Genomic DNA, 20,115 nt, shown 5'->3' with positions numbered 1-20,115 from the left:
GAAATATGCTTTGTACAATTTGCCCCGATGCCTTTTTTTGTAAATTACCCTTATGATCTGTCAAGAAATTGAGTATAACTATCCCACCTTGTGCCTTCGAATAAACTGAACAGAGCTTGGTACCAACTTGACTCCTTGGCCCTCTGTTACCCATCTGTTACCCTCAGCCCTCTGTGACCCCGTACACACCTTTCCAGGAACCCCCAGATTTCTTTGTGTCAAGACCAACCGGTCTGTGACTCAGGGGAGCTATATGTTATGCCGAGAATAGAACTCAAAAGTAGATGCAGCCATGCTGCATGTGTCACAGGTGTCAAACCACTGTCCATTCTTTCTCTCCAGAAACCTGGGTATCTGTATTGAATGACACATTTACTAATCATCACACCATTGACACACACACACAGACATAGAACTTTTATTTATCTATATGAAGACAATGGGGATGATTGCACGTTGGCTATACAAAGTAAGCTGTGAATATTTCCAGACATGTGCTTTCATAAGTTTCGATATGAGAGAGTTGCTTTGTTGAATCAAAGGGTGAGGCATAACAGGGTGAGTGGAAGAGCCAGAATTCCAGTTTTCATTTTTATGCAAAATGGGTTGTTATCTCTGCAGGCTTCAGGCTCCGGAGGCAGCCAGAGCTATAGACATATCAACAGTGCTAACTTGAATAACATGTGAAGAGATGTAGCAGTTATCAGAAGAAGAGGGTCAAATGCCCTAGACTCAAGAAGTCTAAATCAGCTGACATGCCTGAATTTGTTTTTCCCTTCTCCAGTTCTGATCATGGGATTTCACTGTCTCTGAAATGAGAGGACAGTCTTGGGCCAATATTTCAGAACATCATTGATCCACTTTGCAAATTTGGTGGAGTGGTTGACATTAGGTCAAGGAATCCTCCTTCCTTCCCAGGGGAGGAAAGGACCCACACTTTGGTCTTCTCTTGGCCAGTTTGGGAAATGGGTCAGAGAGTCCTTCCTCTGTGCATGGAGGAATCAGGATGCACTATGGTCTGTCCCTCCAAGTTCATAGCCAACTTGACTCTTCTCATTTCCATGACCCTTATTTCCATGAATGTCTCTTACACTATTGAAAGGGTCTAGAATTTTCTGGAGAGGATATAAGAGGGGAGCATGGTTCTATATCTTGTTGTATTCTGAATCCTATTGTCCAGCTTGATGTGTGTTCAACAGGTAAGATGAACCACTTCATTCTATTCATGAATAGACACACTTAAATCCGTTCTGCCTTTTTTTTTTTAAATCAGAATGAGTGATGGCATCATGCCATATCAGAAGTTTTGACATGGGTTTCCTTAAGAAGTTTTGTCATGGGTTAGACAAAAGTTTTGTCATGTGTTATGTCATGGGTTTTGTCATGGGTTACCTTAGGACATATAACATAATGCCTTCTCCCCTACATGGTAAAGGAGCTGCTCTGTCCAGAATGGAAGAGAATTCTCCAAATTCTCACAAGGCAACAGGACTTTGTTGATGGGTCCCATATGTAGCTGCATTTAATAAAAGAAAATAGAGTCTGGGAGACAAGACTTCATACATCCATTTCTCTAGTCAGTGAGCAGAGATGTGGAGGGGTAGGTTGGCTTACTGATGCCATTCCTTTAGTGAATCAAGCTGGGGCTTGAGTCTGGGACTCTGCATGCAATGCCAAAGGCGGTGAGGAAGAGCAGGAAGTTTGTGTAGAACTGTTTATAATCCCGATGGCCATGGGGATGTTAGGTCTCGCCTTCTGGGTCCAACTTCCCATATTGCATTGTGTGGATGTTCGAACTAATACTTAAAATTCATTCTCTTTCTTTTGGTCCACGGGGGCTTTCTCCTCAGGAATTTGAGTCAAAGTGATTAAGGAGGGAGTTTTCTCCGCAGGATTTTGCGTGGAAGTGATGAAGGAGGGGGTTTCCTCCTCAGGATTTGGCTTGAAAGTGATGAGGGAGGCGATTTTCTCTTCAGAATTTTGCGTGAAAGTGATGGAGGAGGGGGCTTCCTCCTCAAGATTTGGCTTAAAAGTGATGAGGGAGGGGGCTTCCTCCTCAAGATTTGGCTTGAATGTGATGAGGGAGGCGGTTTTCTCCTCAGGATTTTGCATGGAAGTGATGAAGGAGGGGGTTTCCTCCTCAGGATTTGGCTTGGAAGTGATGAGGAAGGGTTGGAATTGCTCCTGCTGCTCCTTCACCATGGACGTGGCCCTTTTAGAGTCCTTTTGGTCAGGAAAAAGACCCACTTTGCTCGGGACAACCTGTGCATAGAGCAATAAAGTGAACTAGGCCTTAACAGCACATTCACCCCATTCATTCTTCCTTCTGTTCACTTCCCAAGAAAGGTCCCCTGGTTTCCATGTTGCAATGCTTTCTGGGTCATATCACAACTGGATAAACACTCCCACAGACCTATATGGATCATACCATTACTGCCCGGAAAGAGGACCTAAGTCTAAGTTGGGCCCTACACTTCCCAGGGTTGTAATTGAGAACTAACTCGGTGCAAGAGTCCGATTCTCAGCACCCTCCCAGGATCTCCTGAGCACTGTCAGGAGTGATTCCCTGAGCCCTCCCTACATCACTTACCAGGGTGTGAACTGTCGCCTCTTTGGCAGGGTGAATGGCTGCTCTTTTTTGTCGTTGCCTCTTCATTCTGGTGGGAAACACCAGGGTCTCAACTTAGGCTCAGATCTCTGTGGTTGGCTTGGGTTGAGGGCAAGTTGCAGGGGAGGGGTAGAGGGAGCCTGAAAATAAGACTCCGACATGATCCTGGGAACCCCAAGGGGTGGAAGCAGCACTAGACGTGCCTCCAAAGCTCTGGTTAAACTCTGACCCTCTTGAACCCTGAACCTTGTTCCCCCCCACCCCTGGCTCCAGGACTGGTTGGATGGAACCCCGGATGATGTTTCCCCACCTCAGAGCCCACCTGACCCGGCTCACTTGTAGTAGGGAAGGTAGACACAGACACCAAACAGGATTGTGACCAATGCTCCCACGATGAGCCCCTCAACCCAGCCTAAGACTACCTCAGGCTTCACTGAAGACAAAGGAGATGAGGGTGAGGCCTATTTTAGATGAGAACGTAAGAGAGCCCCCCCCCCAAATTTGTCCCACCTCAGCCAGGCCTACAATCCTGTCCGGTACACTCTTCTGGGCCATCTCTGAGTGGGGCCTGGTGCATCTCAGTCAGACTCAAGACGTGTAAGTGCAAGGCTGAGGATGTGAGGTCTTCGGAAGGATAGTGAGTGACCTGGAAGGTGACCCCCCTCCTTTACCCTGAGTGTATGTATCATCTATGTTGGCTCAGCAACTAAGGGGTGTCAGTGGGATTTCGCTTTGTTTCCAGAAGGTTCTGGAGGAGGTGGGTTGCTCAGAGCTTCCGTTTCCTGTTTCTGCCTGGTCATGCCTGGGGGCAGGTGCCTAAATTCCAGGACCTGAAATGTGTCCCTCTGTATGTGCATCAAAATTCTCCTGGGTGCTGGGGACATGGTACTCACAGGGCCAACTACCCAGGGCCACTATCAGGACAGTGGCAGAATACTGGGCTTCAATGTGAGAGATTCGTGGGTGGTCAGTGTGGTGGTGGTGGTGGGGGGGGGGGGCAGCAATGAATCAGAAAACCAGAGCAGGGACCAGAGTGATATATCGCACAGTAGGAAGGACATTTGCCAGACACACAGCCGACCCAGGTTCCATCTCTGGCATCCCATGAGGGTCCCCTGTGCATGCCAGGAGAGAATTCTAAGCGCAGTCAGGAGTAATCCCTGAGTGCTGGCAGGGTGTGGCCTTAAAAAAACCAGCACAGGGGCCAGAGAGATAGCATGGAGGTAAGGTGTTTGCCTTTCATGCAGAAGGTCATCGGTTCGAATCCCGGCGTCCCATATGGTCCCCTGTGCCTGCCAGGAGCAATTTCTGAGCATGGAGCCAGGAGTAACCCCTGAGCACTGCCGGGTGTGACCCAAAAACCACAAAAAAAAAAAAAATATTAAAAATAAAAAAAAAAAACCAGCACAGACTTGGGGTCCCCTACCACAGAGACGCGCTTACACTATCACCCATTTGCTGAAACTGTTTAGTGAGCTTCTCTGAGTAGGACCACGTGCCCCATCTGGAGAGGTGATGGGGGCTCCGGACAGCACTCTTGGCTGTGACACTGGCAGGGGTGTGGACAGAGGGGGATGTTGTGTTTGTGGAGGCCTAGAAATCTCTTCACTGCCCTTTCTTTTATTTATTTATTTTTTTTTTGGTTTTTGGTTTTTGGTTTTTGGGCCACACCCGGTAACGCTCAGGGGTTACTCCTGGCTATGTGCTCAGAAGTTGCTCCTGGCTTGGGGGACCAAATGGGACACCGGGGGATCGAACCGAGGTCCGTCCAAGGCTAGCGCAGGCAAGGCAGGCACCTTACCTTTAGCGCCACCGCCCGGCCCCTTCACTGCCCTTTCATGGCACCCTTTATGGTCAACCCTATTAGACACCAGCCTTGACGACTGAGGGCCAGAGAGGACCCCAATGGGGGAGGGTCCCCAGGAGAGTTAGTGTCTAGACTATTTCGGAGAAGAGGTTGATGGAGACAGGAGTGTCTTTGTTCATTCACCCTTACCCTCACCCCCGTTTGTGCCCTGGGGACCACATGGGGATCATGACCATAGGTGGTTCCTGCTTACATTTCACTGCACATAATTCCGGAGTTTCAGGATTGCCTAGGATGGGAGAGGATTTCCTTCTTAGGGGGAGCAATGGGAGAGAAGTGGGGGGCTCCCCAGATCTGTAGAAGTTACAGAAACACTCAGCAGGTCTCAGGTCCTTCCAGGCCTGCTGCTGGGCCAGAGCTGTTGGACCAAGTGTCCTCGCCTGGTCCCTGCACACCTTTCTCCCCATCTTCAGGGGGGAGATGTCCCCACCTGCCCCTCCACCTTCTTCCCACCCTCACGGACCAGATGTCCCCTAGCCACACTCACAGATGACGTTAAGCTGGAAGATTTTCTCCCGGATCACTCCGGGCACAGAATAGTACACCTGACAGGTGATATTGCTGCTGTTGTCCTGCATCATCGGGGTGAGGAAGAGAATAGAGGAGTGCCTGGTCCTGGGGCCCATGGTGGCAGAGACGGGTGACAGCCAGGTGAAGAACGGGGGTGTTTCCCACCCGCAGCTCTGAGGTACAGAGCAGTTGAGTTTGCTGGAGTTGCCGGAATCCATGGTTGGCAGAAAGTCAACTTTGGGCTCTATGGTGTTGTCTGGGGGATGGGGGAGAGGCAGAGTGCAGAGGAATCAGGTCTTGGAGTCCCCCAGGCTGGGATGGAACTTCCCTTGTGAGGACCTGGGTGGGCCAGAGCGATAGTGCAGCGATAGGGCATTTTGCCTTGCACGCAGCCAACACAGGACAGACCCCAGTTCAATTCCTGGCATCCCATTGGTCCCCTGAACCTGCCAGGAGAGCTTTCTGAGGGCAGAGCCAGGAGTAACCCCTGAGCACCAGGTGTGAGCCAAAACAAACAAACAAAAAAACATCTCCTTGGGTCCATGATAAGGTTTCCAGACAAAAACAAATGAGCCCAACCCCTAGCAGTTCTTTAGGCCGGTTAAAGGGTTAGGAATTTTTCCACTCTTAGCTAAAGCTTCCACTTTGAACCAAGGCAGAGGAAGTTAACCCAGAAATAAAATCACAGATGGAATACAGGGATGGCAAGTGTCTCTCTATTCTGTTAGAATAGAGGAATTAAGTGGGTCTAGAATGTTCCACCTGATAAGACCCCTCAGACAACCAAAGTTGAGTCAGATGAGTCAGAAATAAGTTGACACATCAATGCTAAGAAATAATGTGTTTTGTGCCAAAATGATATAAGCCAATCACAGATGCTGTAAAGATTGAACTGCTTGTATGACCCAATGAAATGCTTATCCTGTTAATGCTTGTAATGTTTATATAAATTGGCTAAGATTTTGCTTTGTGGTGCTTGTCAAGACTCCTGGGTTGATAAGATTGCCCTTCAACAGATGAAAAGCTAAAGAAACTGTGGTACATATGCTCAATGGAATATTATGCAGCTGTCAGGCGAGATGAAGTCATGAAATTTTCCTATACGTGGATGTACATGGAATCTATTATGCTGAGTGAAATAAGTCACAGGGAGAGAGATAGACACAGAATAGTCTCACTCATCTATGGGTTTAAAAAAATTAATGGCATTATTGTAATAAGGCCACAGACATTAGAGTTTAAGGGCCGGAAGGACTGGCTCACAATAGGAAGCTCATCCCAAAGAGTGGTGAATGCTGTTAGGGAAATAACTACACTAACAACTAGCATGACAAAGTTAATGAGTGAGAGAAGTAGAATGCCTGTCTCGAATACAGGCAGGGGTGGGGAGGTGGGAGGGGGGCATTGGTGGTGGGAATGTTGCACTGGTGAGCGGGGGTGTTCTCATTATGACTGAAACCCAACTACAATCATGCTTGTAATTATGGTGTTTAAATAAAATTTATATATATATATACATATGTATATGTATATATATATTGGATGAGATTTGGACATCAGGTAGCTGAATAAACTCCCTTTTGCATCTTGCATTATTGTAGGTGGTCTTGGACTCTCAGTGCCAACTAGGGTGTCAATTTGAACCCTCACAGTCTCTGAGCTTCTGGCTGACAACAGCCCTGCTGTCCGACCCCTCCGGCCTCCTTACTTGTCACAATCACGATGAGCAGATCCTGTGAGTAGATAAACTTGTTCTCACCAATCGTGACACTGAAGAAATATTTGCCATGATCTTGTCTCCGGGCATTTCGGATGACCAGGGAGCAATTGTGTTCTGAGATGTTCCCCAAGAACAGGAAATGATTCCAGGCATCCCCTTCCAACTCCTGGCCGGGGTGGCTGGTGGCCACCGGGTCGTCTTTGAAAATATGACTCCCTTCTCGGTACCAGGCACCGGAAAGCTTATCTGTGGACAAAATGGCCCTGGGGAGGGTGAAGTTACAAGGTACGTAGACACAAAGGCCTTCCTGGACTTGCACAGGACTTTGAATGTTCAAATTTTGTTCTGTTTTCTGAGCCAAAAACCCTGTGGGGACACAAAAGTCAGCCATAATTTCCCCACCACCACAAACCCTATTCCACCCCATCCTCCATGTCCTCTGTCCTGGACACACTCACCAGCCCACAGCAGTGGCAACAGCAGCAACATGTCCAAAATGGAGGATTCTGGGCTCCTGGGAGGGATACAGGGAAGGAAAGTGTGTGGGAGCAGAGGAGGCCCTACAGGAAGCTAGAAAAGAGCTCTGAGCCCCCAGACTTACAGCCCCAAACTCTTGAGAGCAGAGAACAGAGACAGCCCACAGATCCAAAGCCCACGGGAGCATGGCAAGAAGAGGGTTGGGAACAAAAATCTCAGGCTGATGGACGAGAAAGGACAGGGCACAGCACCCTGAAATATAGAATGAAGGCCCCAGTGTGGAAAGGCACCAAGATGGGGAATGGGAGGGGTTCTAGGACCACTTTGTGTGTGTGTGTGTGTTTTTTTTTTTTTTTTTTTTGAGTGTGGTTCACCCATTCAGTGATGCTCAGGGGTTGCTCCTAGCTTTGCACTAAGGAATCACTCCTGGTAGTGTTTAGGGGACCAAATGGGATACCGGGAATCAAACCTGGGTTGGGCGCATGCAAGACAAATGCCCTCCCTGCTGTGCTATTGCTCCACTCCCCTGGTCGCATTATTATTATTATTGTTATTGTTATTATATTTTGGGAGGCCACACCCGTTGACACTCAGGGTTACTACTGGCTATGTGCTCAGAAATCGTTCCTGGCTTGGGGGGAACCATATGGGATGCCGGGGGATCGAACCATGGTCCGTCCTAGGCTAGTGCTTGCAAGGCAGACGCCTTACCTGTAGCGCCACCGCTTCGGCCTCTCCCCTGGTCTTATTGTTGTGGTGGTGGTTATTTGGGTCACACCTGGTGGCACTCAGGCATTACTCATGGCTCTGCACTCAGAAGCTACTCCTGATGGGCTTGGGGGACCACGTAGGATACTGGGGATTGAACCTGGCTCCGTTGCATGCAAGGCCCTCCCCACTGTGCTATCAGTGTTTTTTGATTTTTTGTTTTGTTTGTTTTAGGGTCACACTGAGGTGCTCAGGGGTTACTCCTGGCTCTATGCTCAGAAATTGCTCCTGGCAGGCACGGGGGACCATATGGGACACCGGGATTCGAACCAACCACCTTTGGTCCTGGATCGGCTGCTTGCAAGGCAAACACCCTTCTGCTGTGCTATCTCTCCAGCCCCTCCAGCCTCCTTTTTTTGGGGGGGTCATACCTGGCGATGAGCAGGGGTCACTCCTGGCTCTACACTTCGGAACTACTCCTGGCAGTTCCCATGAGCCATTGTGAGAGGGAACCATTGTGCAGGGGGTTTGAACAATGCAGCTTCAGGCTTGTTGAAAGCAATCCATCTCTTGGGGGGCCTTCCTGGCAGAAGTATGAGTGTGACCTGGGCAGTGAGACACCTTCATACTCACCTCCTGATTACACCTGGATGGTGTGGGGATCCCCCTGGGCTCCTGAGAACCTGGCAGCCTCCTTCCTTCAGCTCTGAGAGAAGAAATCAGGGTCTATCACTCCACAAACCAAGCGGCCTTCACTGTCAGGCAAGAAGGGCAAAGGCCGTGCCCATGGGAACCCCACCGGAACGTCCTGTCCTGGACAATAGGCAGGCGGAGTCCCCAGAATGCTGAGAGTTCTCCCTAGACTCCTGAGCACTGGGTGTTCAGTGCTTTCTGGAACTGGCTTTGGATTCTACTCTGTGCTCTCACCCCTATGTCCCTTGGGCTGTACTCCAGATGTGGAAGGAGCCAGAAGATGAAAAGCAGACCTGAGACAGTGGCTCAGTCCATGACTATCAGATCCACATCTATGGGCCCCAGAATCCCTCTAGATGAGATTAGGGGGACCAGGATGTCACTTCAGTCCACCTGTGCCTGCAGGCCTGGCTCCTTCCTGGGACTGGGACACCTCTCAACGTTCCTTAGAGTGGCATCATCATCTTCCTCGGGTTTCCTGGACACTCTGGGTCCTTCTAGCAAATTCCTAACCCAAAGAGGTGGTCAGGCAACTTCCAGATTTTTGGGGGGGGGTCACACCCAGCAGCGCTCAGGGGTTACTCCTCGTTCTGTGCTCAGAAATTTCTCCTGGCAGGCACGGGGGATCATATGGGATGCCTGGATTCGAACCACCATCCTTTTGCATGCAAGGCAAACACCTTACCTCCATGCTATCTCTCCGGCTTCCAACTTCCAGATTTTAATCAAAGTGGATGGATGGCAAACACCATCCATCTTATGACACCAAATCCTGACCCCTGAGATGTGATGTCGTGACCAAGGAGGTGCCATTAAAACTGGATGAACAGCGAGGTTCCCCTGCTAGGGTGACATAAGAGCTCATGGAGAAAAAGCTCTCCCCCTGGGGGCCACGAGTGTGGAAGTGGCATTGACCCTATCTGACCAGTGCGTCCTCTAGTGGGTTGTCCAGAGAGGGGCGCTCTTTACGCACCTAGGGGCACAGGAAGCTCTTCACTGTTTTGTCAATTAAGTTTTTGGTTTTGGGGGCCACACCCACTGTACTATTCTCTCCAGCCTACCATCATTCTGCCAATTTGTTGTGATTTTTCCAAAGACCCTGAACTCAAAGTCCAATAGAAACTGTCTGGGCCCGGAGAGATAGCACAGCGGCGTTTGCCTTGCAAGCAGTCGATCCAGGACCAAAGGTGGTTGGTTCGAATCCCGGTGTCCCATATGGTCCCCCGTGCCTGCCAGGAGCTGTTTCTGAGCAGACAGCCAGGAGTAACCCCTGAGCACTGCCGGGTGTGGCCGAAAAACCAAAACAAAAAAAAAAAAGAGAGAGAAACTGTCCCCAAGTTGACAGGACTAAGGAGCAGAAAGAGTGTCATTAGGAAGCACCCAAGGGATGCAGAGTCACCTGCAAGACCAGTGGCTGAGCTATTTCAGGGAAGGAGCTTCAAAGGAGAGGTCTCTGTTGAAAAATCCTCTGATCCATTCAGTCCCCTGAGCTCTGCCCACTCCACAGTGACCCCAACACCAGTCAAACTCCTGAGCAAGGCCTTTGCTCATCTATACCACTTCCTAGGCATATCCTGGATGTTGGGGTCTGTGAAACAGGGTTCCCACTTAGGGGAGCAGTGGAGGAGATCACTGAGGATCCCCTAGCTCCGAGTGTCACTCATAAACTGAAGGGATGGAGCGTATGTCCTTCCAGGTCCTCTGTTCAACCAAGCCATCAAAGCAGAATCACCCATAACTCTTGTCTGTTCTCCGACATCCATGAGAACACAGATATCTTGTCCCCACACTCAGAGGTCTCATGGATCTAAATGATTCTCTCCAGATCCACAACCCTGTACAAAGTGACTCTGATTGGGGTGGTTATGGGATGAGGATGAACCCCAAGATCTTGGGATCCAAGGAGGTAAAGGCAGTTGACACAGAGAGAGGGTGCTCCCCAATCTCTTACAGGTCCAGGGCACAGAGGAGGCAGCCAGATCCCCAAGGAGTCATCACAGGGGTCCTTGGGAGGAGTCACTGGGTCAGAAGGAGAAGTCGTGGGGGGTCAGAGGGAAGAGTTATGGGGGTCAGAGGAGGAGTCACAGGGGTCAGAAGGAGGAGCTTGAGGTCAGGGAAGAGTCATGGGGTTAGAAAAGTGAGTCAAAAGGGGAGATGGAGGAATCACAAGGGTCATAAGGAGAAGTCATGGGATCAGAAGGATGAGTCACAGGGGTCAGAGGGAGGAGCCACAGGGGTCAGAGGGAGGAGTCACAGGGGTCAGAGGGAGGAGCCATGGGGGCCTGAGGGAGGAGTGATAAGGGTCAGAAGGAGCAGCCTTGGGAGTTAGAGGGAAAAGTCATGAGGGCCTGGCGTGTGTTCCACAAGGAAGCCTCAAACATTGCTCCTCCCCTGAGCCCCACAGACATCACCCTCATCCCTTCCCAGGATCTGGTCCTCAATCCCTCCCTGCACCTCCATGTCCTGATCCCACCTAGAGCTGGACTTCCGGTCACTCATCAGACCCTCCCTCCACCATCCCTCCTGGCAGTGGGGGCTGCAAAGGTCCTTTTCTCACCCATTGCAGCTCCCCGTGAGCTGGAAGCTGCATCCTCAGCCTCTTCTCAGTTCCAGCCCCTGCAGGCTGGCAGGACCCCACAGGGATGCCCTGTCCCCAGGCTCCTGGCATCTGTGACCCAGAAGATCTGGCTTGTGAGGAGGAGGAGAATTTTCCGTGGAGAGTTTTCCATGGAGAATTTTCTGAGGAGAATTTTCCCAAGAGGTCACAGTGAAGCTGCCTGGGATTCTGGAGAATGTCAGGGCCACATGGGAAGCTGAGCACCTGAGAGGGTGAGGGTTGCTTTCCCTGGAATTTCAGGGCCACGCGAGATTTTGAATGCCTCGCGGGACTTTGAACTGAGGGCTGTTCTCCCTGTGCATCCAGGGAAGCTCAAAGTCACACCGGAAGTTGGTCCAGGAACCCCAGCTTCCATCATCCACACACAGGGTAGAGACCCGGGGCAGTTCCTCATGCTCTCTGCTTTCTGACATAGACTAGGAGGGGCAGGATTCCTCAGTTTCCACTCAGGGACCCTCTCTCCATCCGGAAGTATTATGCCCCCTGTAGGTCTCCTCACTATCCACCTCCCACATCCAGAAAACAACTTAAAGCGCTCTGGACTCTCCAAGACTCCTTTTATATCTATTGTTCATTGGGCCTCATTTTTTTTTTATCATTTTTATCATTTTTATGCTCTGGAATCAAACCAGATCACTTGAGGTCTTTTCCTTTGCAGCCAATCATCATGACTGGCTAGGATTGGGGTACGGGTGTGTGATGTAGTTGAGCACAAGAATGCACGCCCATCATGGGCTCTTCGTGAACCATCACACACTCGAGAACCTCAGTTGTGGGACTGGAGTTCATGGCGTTGGTGTTACATGACCGAGAGGAAACCCAGCAGGAAGCTGGGATGGAGACTGACCACGAAGTGGGGAAACCACCTAGGAAGTATTGAGCCCCAGCGAGGCCTTGCACAGAGGATGACAGAAACCTCTCTCCAAACCTGTTTGTTCAGCTGTCTCAGCTTCCACACCTCAGAGGTTGGAGAATCTCATAGGATGGGAGGTTGGGTGGGGGGATGTTCCTGAGACTCGAGAGCAGAAGGGTCTTTCTGTTTTGTTTTGGGGCCACACCTGGCAACTTACTACTCAGGGTGGCTGTCTGCTGTGTTCAGCCCTTTGACTTCACTTGCCTTTTTGTTTGATTGCTTGGGGTAACTTTAGACACAGGACCTACTGAATTGGACAGTGTCACAGCTCAGCTCCTCTTAAAGGATGCTGTTATTGCCACTGGGAGCCACTGCAAGTGGGATGGGCATTCAGAACAGTGACCCTCTCAATAAATCCTTAAGATATATCTGACTTCCCTATGGAGAAGAGTTTGCTAATAAGCAGAGAGCAGACATTCAGGATGGGAGAGTTCTGGATTTATCTCTTACTTTCCCTCCACTCTCTTGACTACTCTCAGGCATTGTTCTTCTGGGGTGATGTTTCAGATCTAACTGGATCACCCCTTTATAAGAAAATCCACTCCTGTTCTTTGTTTTGTTTCCATGACAACACATACATATATACACACACATAGGGTCAGACAACTTATTTGTGCATTTGGCACAAAAGCTCAGGATTAGGGGTTGGGGCATCATATCATGACAGGGCCATTTTCTCCCACTTCTACTCCTGGGTTTGTTGTTGGTTCTTTTTTTGGGGGGGACCCAGCAGTGTTCAGGGGTTACTCCTAGCTCTGCGCTCAGAAATAGCTCCTGGCAGACTCGAGAACCATATGGGATGCTGGGAATTGAACCTGGCTTCATCCCAGGTTAGCTGCATGCAAAGCAAACACCCTACCACTGTGTTATCTCTCCATTCCCCTACTCCTGGGTTTAGAAGACAGAAAGAGGACAATGTTAGGGAAGGCTGCTGAGCACCTTGCTGGTGGCGTGGTTGATTATAGTGCCAGGGGAGGAAGGAGCTCTACTCTTGGTCAGGGTTTGGGAAAATGTGGATCCTTCCCTTATCTGTATGTCCCTCCTTGGGGGGGGCACCTCGCTGACTCATATATAAAAAGGATTTGTCATTTCCAAACTAGGTGAGTAGAAGAGCATCAGTAATAAAAATATCTTGTTGGATTGGCATCTGCCTATGTAAGTATGTTCAACAGGCAGGGTGGGGGCTGGAGAGCTAGCACAGTGGGTAGGGTGCTTGCCTTGCATGTAGTCAACCCAGGTTTTATCTTCAGCATCCCATATGTTCAGGTAAACAGCACCATGCTAGGTGTGGTTCCCACATAAAAACAAAAAAAAGGCAGAATGACTCACTTTACCCAATCTGACATCATACTAGCATGTGACTCCCATTTGATCTGGATGGAGGAAATGGGGAGACAGTATCATGCTATTTTTTGTTTTCGTTTTGGGCCACACCTGGTAATGCTCTGGGTTTACTCCTGGCTCTCCACTCATAAATCACTCTTGGCAGGTTTGGGGGACCAGAGGGACCAGCAGTGCTCAGGGAACTTGGGTCAAACTTGTGCAAGGTAGATGCCCACCCAGTTCCATATCATGCCATTTTCATACAACATTTTCATACAGAAATTCTACATCCGTTTCCCTGAGTGTGATCTTATGACAATACACAATGTTTTGTCCCCTTGGCAGTGTAGAAGTCACTCAGTCCAGGACAGAAAACAAACAAACAAACCAGTATTCCTCAACTTCTCACAGAGCAACAGGATTCATTGGTTCCAGGAGAAACAGCATTTAATCCAAAGATAGCAAGTTCTCATGCATCCATTTCATGTCAGGAAACCAAGGGCTTGGAGGGGCAGGTGGCTCACTAAAGCCATTCTCAGTGAATCAAAGAGCTAGGACTTGAGCCTGGGACTCTGCATTCAATGCCAAAGACAGTGAGGGATAGCAGGAAGTTCTTGTAGAGCTGTTTATAATCCCAATGGCTATGGAGATGTTAGGTCTCGCCTTCTGGATCCAACTTCCCATACTGCATTGTGTGGATGTTCGAGCTAACCCTTAAATAATTTCATCACTTCATCTTGGTCATAGAGGTTTCCTCCTCAGAATTTTTGGTGGAAGTGATGAAGGAGGAAGTTTTCTCCTCAGGATTTTTAGTGGAAGTGATGGTAGAAGTTTTCTCCTCAAGAGTTTTCCTGGAAGTGATGGAGGGAGTTTTCTCCTTAGAATTTTTTATGGAAATAATGACGGAAGGAATATCCTCCTCAGAATTTCGCATGGAAGAGATCAAGGAAGATTCTCTGCTGAGCTTTGGGGGTGTTGGGGGAAGAAACTGGAGGCTCGGGAGAGTTGATACATCTTGAAGACTAGGAGTTTTCTTCTCTAGAGTTGGCATGGAAGTGGGGATGGAGGTTTGGAATTGCTCCTGCTGCCCCGTGGTGGGTATGACCCCTTTGAAAGACTGTGTATCGACAATATGGGCTTCAGGCGAGGGCACTGGGGACTCGGCGGAGACGCTCTGTAGAACAAGATTGTGTTGGACAACATGTTTGCTCCTCCTTCCTTCTGGCTAACATTTCCTAAGGTCTTTATGTCTCCAGCAAGTAAACCTCAAGTTGGTTCCATTGCGTTTTTATGAACACGCAGGCCAACCTTTATCATTATCTCCCCAAGGGAAGGTCGAAGCCCTGGAGAGCTTAGGAACCTCCCAGGGGTGTCTGTCTAGCTGCTGAGAACTAACCCCAAGCTCTGGCATGCCTCTGGATTCACAGGAAGATGTTAGTGAAAAATCACTTCTTCCCCTACTATCTCCTTCATAGTCACTGTCATCTTGTCTACTCTCCTTTCATCTCTCCCGAACTCTCTGCAACCAACATATCTGCTTCCACCAGACAACCATGTTCACACTTGTCAAGGTAAACATGGGGGGGCCGAAGCGGTGGCACATCGGTAGGGTGTTTGCCTTGCACGTGCCTGACCCAGGAAAGACCTAGGCTTGATCCCCCAGCATCCCATGTGGTCCCCCGAGCCAGGAGTAATCACTCTGAGCGCACAGCTAGGAATTAACCCTGAACGTCACTGGGTGTGCCCCCCCCCCAAAAAAAAAGATAATCATGGGCCTGGAGTGATAGCACAGCAGGGGGTGGGATGGGGGAGGGCATAGCATCCCATAGGGTCCCCTAGGCACCACCAGAATAATTCCTGAGTGCAGAGCCAGGAATAAGCCCAGAGCATCGCCAGGTGTGGTCTTCAAAAGCAACTCAAAGAGAGGCCACAGCAATAGCACAGCAGGGAGAGCATTAGCCTTGAACATGGCTGACCTGGATGCCATCCCTGGCATCCCAAAGGATTTCCTGAGCCAGCCAAGAGTGATTCCTGAGCCAGGAGTAACCCCTAAACACAGAGAGAGACAGAGAGAGGGGGGGGGGGGGAGGGAGGGGGGGAGATAGAGGGAGAGAGAGGAGAGACAGAGAGAGAGGGAGAGAGAGGGAGAGAGAGAGAAGAGACAGAGAGAGGAGAGAGAGAGGGAGAGAAGAGAGAGAGGAGAGAGAGAGGGAGAGAAGAGAGAGAGGAGAGAGAGAGGGAGAGAGAGAGAAGAGAGAGATTGGTCCTAGACCCCCTTACTTTCTCATGTTTCTCACAATTTCTCTTTGCAATGTTCTCTTGTTCCTCACCAGAGCCAAACTGGGGTGGGTGAGACTGGACCGCCTCCCCCACGAGGACCGAGGGAGCCTTTTTGGGGCCCACAAAGTGGGTGTTCCTTGATTCTCACCGTGGAAGCTGGCTCTGTGGGTGCCTGGCCAACCTTTCTTTTCTTGACCCTCTGGGCTCTCATGGGCTCCTTTCTCTGTGCTCTCCTAGAAGACACCAAGATCTGGATTCAAAATCATTCCTTTGAGGTCAGACTGTGAGGGATGAAGAGTGGGGTGGGGGCATGCGGAGGGAGGAGAGGAGCCCCGAAAATCAGTCTCTGAAGCATGGTTCCCTAGACCTGTCCCGCAGGCTGCAGTGACCCCAGCCTTCCTCTCAGTGCCACCCTGGTTTAGCCCCCAAGTGGCCAGTCTTACATGTAGTACATGAGGTAGAGGCAGGAACTCAGCATGATGGTGATCCCGGTCCCCGTTAAGGCCCCCTCCACCAAGGTATGGAAAACGACTTTAGTCTCTGCAGGCAATGAAGAGTGGAGAAGAAGGGAACCCCAATCTGGGAGGACAGCACGAGGCACACCCCTCCCCTCCCCTCTGGTGCTCTGCCAGCATTTGCTCCCAAGGCTGGAAGGGGTGATTACAAAGAGGGAAGTCACAGTTCACCCACACTTCTGGGTGCAGCAAACCCCATCTTTGGGGTGTCTCAGGCAAAGACTCTGATCCATCACCCCAAGATAGTGAGTTCTGGGTTCCGTGGGTGATCAGAGAGATAAAGGAGATGGCTGCCCTTCCCTTCCCCAGAGATACCTGTCTCTCCAGACCTAGGGACCAACCAAGTTCAGGATTACTTCTCTGCAGCCACACCCCCACCCCAGAAATCTGAGGGAAAGGAGAGGCCCAGAGCTTTTGGGGGAGATGTGGAAAGTTCCCTGGGGCTTGGAACCATCGCACAGCAGGGAGGTCATTTGCATTGCACATGGCCAATCCAGGTTCCATCCCTGGCATCCTATAAGGTTCCATCTGAGCCTGCCAGGAGTAACCCCAAAACAAAACAAAACAAAACAAAAAGAATCACCACAGGGGGCTAGAGCACAGGGGGAGAGCATTGGCCTTGCACAGGGCCTACCCCAGTTCAATTCCCATCATCCCAGAGGGTCCCCCGAACATGGCCAGGAGTGAACATGGCCAGGAGTGCAGAGCCAGGAGTAACCTCTGAGCACTGTTGGGTATGGCAAAATAGAGAGTCATAACAGGAGCTTGCCATGGTAGTGGTGGGGTGTTGCATGGCAGAGCGATCAGGACACAGGGGAGAGGAAGGACAGATGTGGGCAGAGGGAAGAGAGACATGCAGAGGCAGTGCAGAGCACTCGGGCGGAGATGTGGCCCTCTGACCTGCAGTAAAGCTCAAAGAGTCCTGTAAGTCAGACGGAACTTCCGGGTGGTCATTGGGGGGGGGGGGGGGGGGGGGAAGAGGAAGAGGAGTGTCCCTGAGACCAGACCAGAGTCAAGACTTGGAGGCTGGAAATAGTCCAGTGCTTGGGGTGTATGCAGGTGACTGGCCTGGGTCCGAGTTCTAGCACCCACTTGGTCCCATCCAAGCATCCCATACGCCCCCAGTGTTATGGGGCCCATGCAGCACAGAATCCCCGGGTCACTCAGAATCTACGGGTCACTTCTCGAGCTTGTCTTGAATTTCTGGGCGAGAGGACAGCAGGTTTGAGGGTTAGAGGGTGGGGTGGGTTGGACTCCCTGGAGCACTAGAAGAATTCCCCCCATTGTCTCCCCCCAAAAGAGCTTAATAAAAAAGGATTATTTAGAGGCCAGGCCTCAGGGTGCAGGGTCTGTTTCTAACTTCATAGTGTGGGCCCCCCATATATCTCCCCACCTGAACTCTGCAACCCAGGCAAGGGATCCCCACCCTTGTCACAGGTCCACCTCCTGGACTAGTTGTCGCAAGAGCCTGAGATCTGCAGATCACCTAGGGCAGGAGACAGGACACGGGGCATATTGTTGACAAGGTTCCCCAAATAGAAAAACCTAGAGTCTTCTCCGCTTAACCCGGGCCCTCCCCCATTCCCCCCATGCCCCCAAGCACCCTTCTTCCAGCTCACAGCTCACTAAGACTCTGACTGTCTTCTCCACCTGGAGCTTGATGTCAGGAAAGTACACCATGCAGGTGATGCTAGAGCCATTGTCCGCTCTCATGGGGGTGACAGTGAGTACCGAAGAGGTGTTGAACCGGGGTCCCAGCTGGGCGGAGGCAGTGGCCTTCCAGGCAATGATCAGGTCGGTTTCCCATGCGGTGACCCAGCGTACAGAGCATGTCACATTGCTGGGGACACCTGAATATAGAATCTTGGGCATGGAGATGTTCGGAGGTAGAAAGGTGTCTGGAGGGAAGGAGGAGAGATAAGTGGGAAGGAATGGTCTGAGGACCCTCCTCGGGGGTGGGAGCCTTTTCTCCATTTCTTTTTGTTCTGTTTTGATTTTTAGGCCACACCGGGTGACACTCAGGGTTTACTCCTGGCTCTATGCTCAGGAATCACTCCTGGCAGGCTTGGGGGACCCTATGGGATACTAGAGATTGAACCTCGCTGTGTTATCACTGACTCCTGGCTTTGAAATATTTTTTGGGGGAGTGGGGAATTTTGGGCCACACCCGGTGGCGATCAGGGGTTACTCGTGCCTCTGAGCTCAGAAATCACTCCTGGCAGGCTTGGGGGACCATATGGGATGCCAGAAATTGAACCCCATCCTGGGTCAGCGCGTGCAAGGCAAATGCTCTACCGCTGTGCTATCTCTCCGGCCCCTATATGCAGTCTTTCTTTATACATATATTTATATATAATATATTTCTTTGTATAATTATATAAATATATGTATATATAAAGAAATATATATAAAAACATGCATATCTTGTTTGGTTGGTTGGGTTTTGGGGCCACACCTAGCAGCTTTCAGGGATCACTCCTGACTCTGTGCTCAGAAATTTCTCCTGGCAGGCTTGGGGGACCATATGGGATGCCGGGGATCCAACTTGGGTCTATCTTGGGTCGCATGCAAGGCAAAGGCTCTATGGCCGTGCTATCGCTGGGCCCCTCTTCTGAATTTCTTCCCCCCAACATGCTCCCAGGGCATGGAGCACCCTCCCCGGCCCACGCTCACCCGAGACATGGATGTAGACAGGATGCCATGAATAGGTGAAGGCGCGCAGGCCTTGGATGATCCGATAGACATAGAAGCCTTCATCCTCTTTCCGAGGTTCACGGATCATCAGGGAGCAGTCATTTCTGTGGGGGTTCCCCAACATCTGGAACCGGTTCTTGGTCCGTTCCAACACCTTCTTGTCCCCTTCCCTGGCAGCCACGGGCAAGTCCGTGATGACTTTGTGTCTGGCGAAGTACCAATAACTATAAATGCGCTTTTCTCCCGCCGAATTATTTTCCAAAGGCTCCCGCCAATAATCAGGGAAATAGACTTGGCAGGGGATGAAGAAAGACAATCCTGGCACCACTGTCACGTTACTGTCCATAATCATCCAGTAGATGGGAGACTGGGCCAACGACTCTGCAAGGGGGGTGCAGTCAGGGCTGGTTGCCCCCCCCCAATGTGTCCCCTATGAGCCCATACGCACCAGCCCACAGCAGGCAGAGCAGCAGCGAAGAAGGCTGAAGCATGTCCGAGGGAGGTGGCTTCCTGGGGAAGAAAAGGGAGAAGGGCAAGTGGGTAAGGGTTTGGGGGGGGGGGTGCCAAGAAGGTGGAGGAGCTCAGAGCGACTGAGCTCAGTCTTTTGGTTGATTGTTTGTTTTTTTTTGTTATTGTTTTTGTTTTAGGGCCACACCCAGTGGCACTCAGGGGTTACTCCTGGCTCTGTGCTCAGAAATCGCTCCTGGCAGGCTTGGGGGACCATATGGGATGCCAGGGATCAAACTTGGGTTCGTCCTTGGTTGGCAGCATGCAAGGCAAACGCCCTACCTCGGCTCTAACCCATTTGATTTTGAGGTCACACCTGGAGGTGCTTGGGGCTGGATTCTGCCCTGCACTCACAGAGCATTCCTGGTGATGCTCAGGGGGTCCTATGAGATGTCAGGTTAAACCACAGCAGCTGCACGCAAGGCAAACACCCTCCCAGCTGTGCTGTTGCTCCAGCCTTGGTTTATTTGTTTGTTTTTATTTTTAAGCCACACCCTGCAGTGCTCAGGGTTAACTTCTGGTCCTGCACTCAGAAAATCTCTCCTGGCAGTGCTCCTAGGGACCCTATGGGATGCCAGGATGGAACCCCAGGGAAATGACGTCACTGTTGTGCTGTTGCTTTGACCCCACCGTCATCGCCCCCAACACGCTGAGTAAAAGAAGGGACCACAGGATGGACAGAT

The 20,115-nt window shown here is 50.6% G+C and overlaps 1 protein-coding gene across 1 annotated transcript; it reads right to left on the bottom strand.

Moving 5' to 3' along the window:
- Positions 1 to 1,803: 1,803 nt before the first annotated feature.
- On the bottom strand, positions 1,804 to 20,068 carry LOC126028643 (sialic acid-binding Ig-like lectin 5). Its single transcript, XM_049787585.1, has 11 exons — positions 20,019 to 20,068; positions 19,374 to 19,435; positions 18,905 to 19,306; positions 17,835 to 18,129; positions 7,164 to 7,219; positions 6,694 to 7,071; positions 4,963 to 5,241; positions 3,134 to 3,232; positions 2,945 to 3,041; positions 2,591 to 2,657; positions 1,804 to 2,262 (listed from the first exon to the last, which is right to left on the bottom strand). Exons 1-11 carry the CDS (start codon positions 20,066 to 20,068, stop codon positions 1,804 to 1,806), a joined length of 2,244 nt encoding a protein of 747 aa, XP_049643542.1.
- Positions 20,069 to 20,115: the final 47 nt, after the last annotated feature.

The sequence above is a fragment of the Suncus etruscus genome, chromosome 14 (genome assembly GCF_024139225.1).
Source record: "Suncus etruscus isolate mSunEtr1 chromosome 14, mSunEtr1.pri.cur, whole genome shotgun sequence".
Taxonomy (NCBI): Eukaryota; Metazoa; Chordata; class Mammalia; order Eulipotyphla; family Soricidae; genus Suncus; species Suncus etruscus.
Note: the sequence above shows the minus strand (reverse complement) of the source record. Positions and strands in the feature narration are given on the sequence as shown.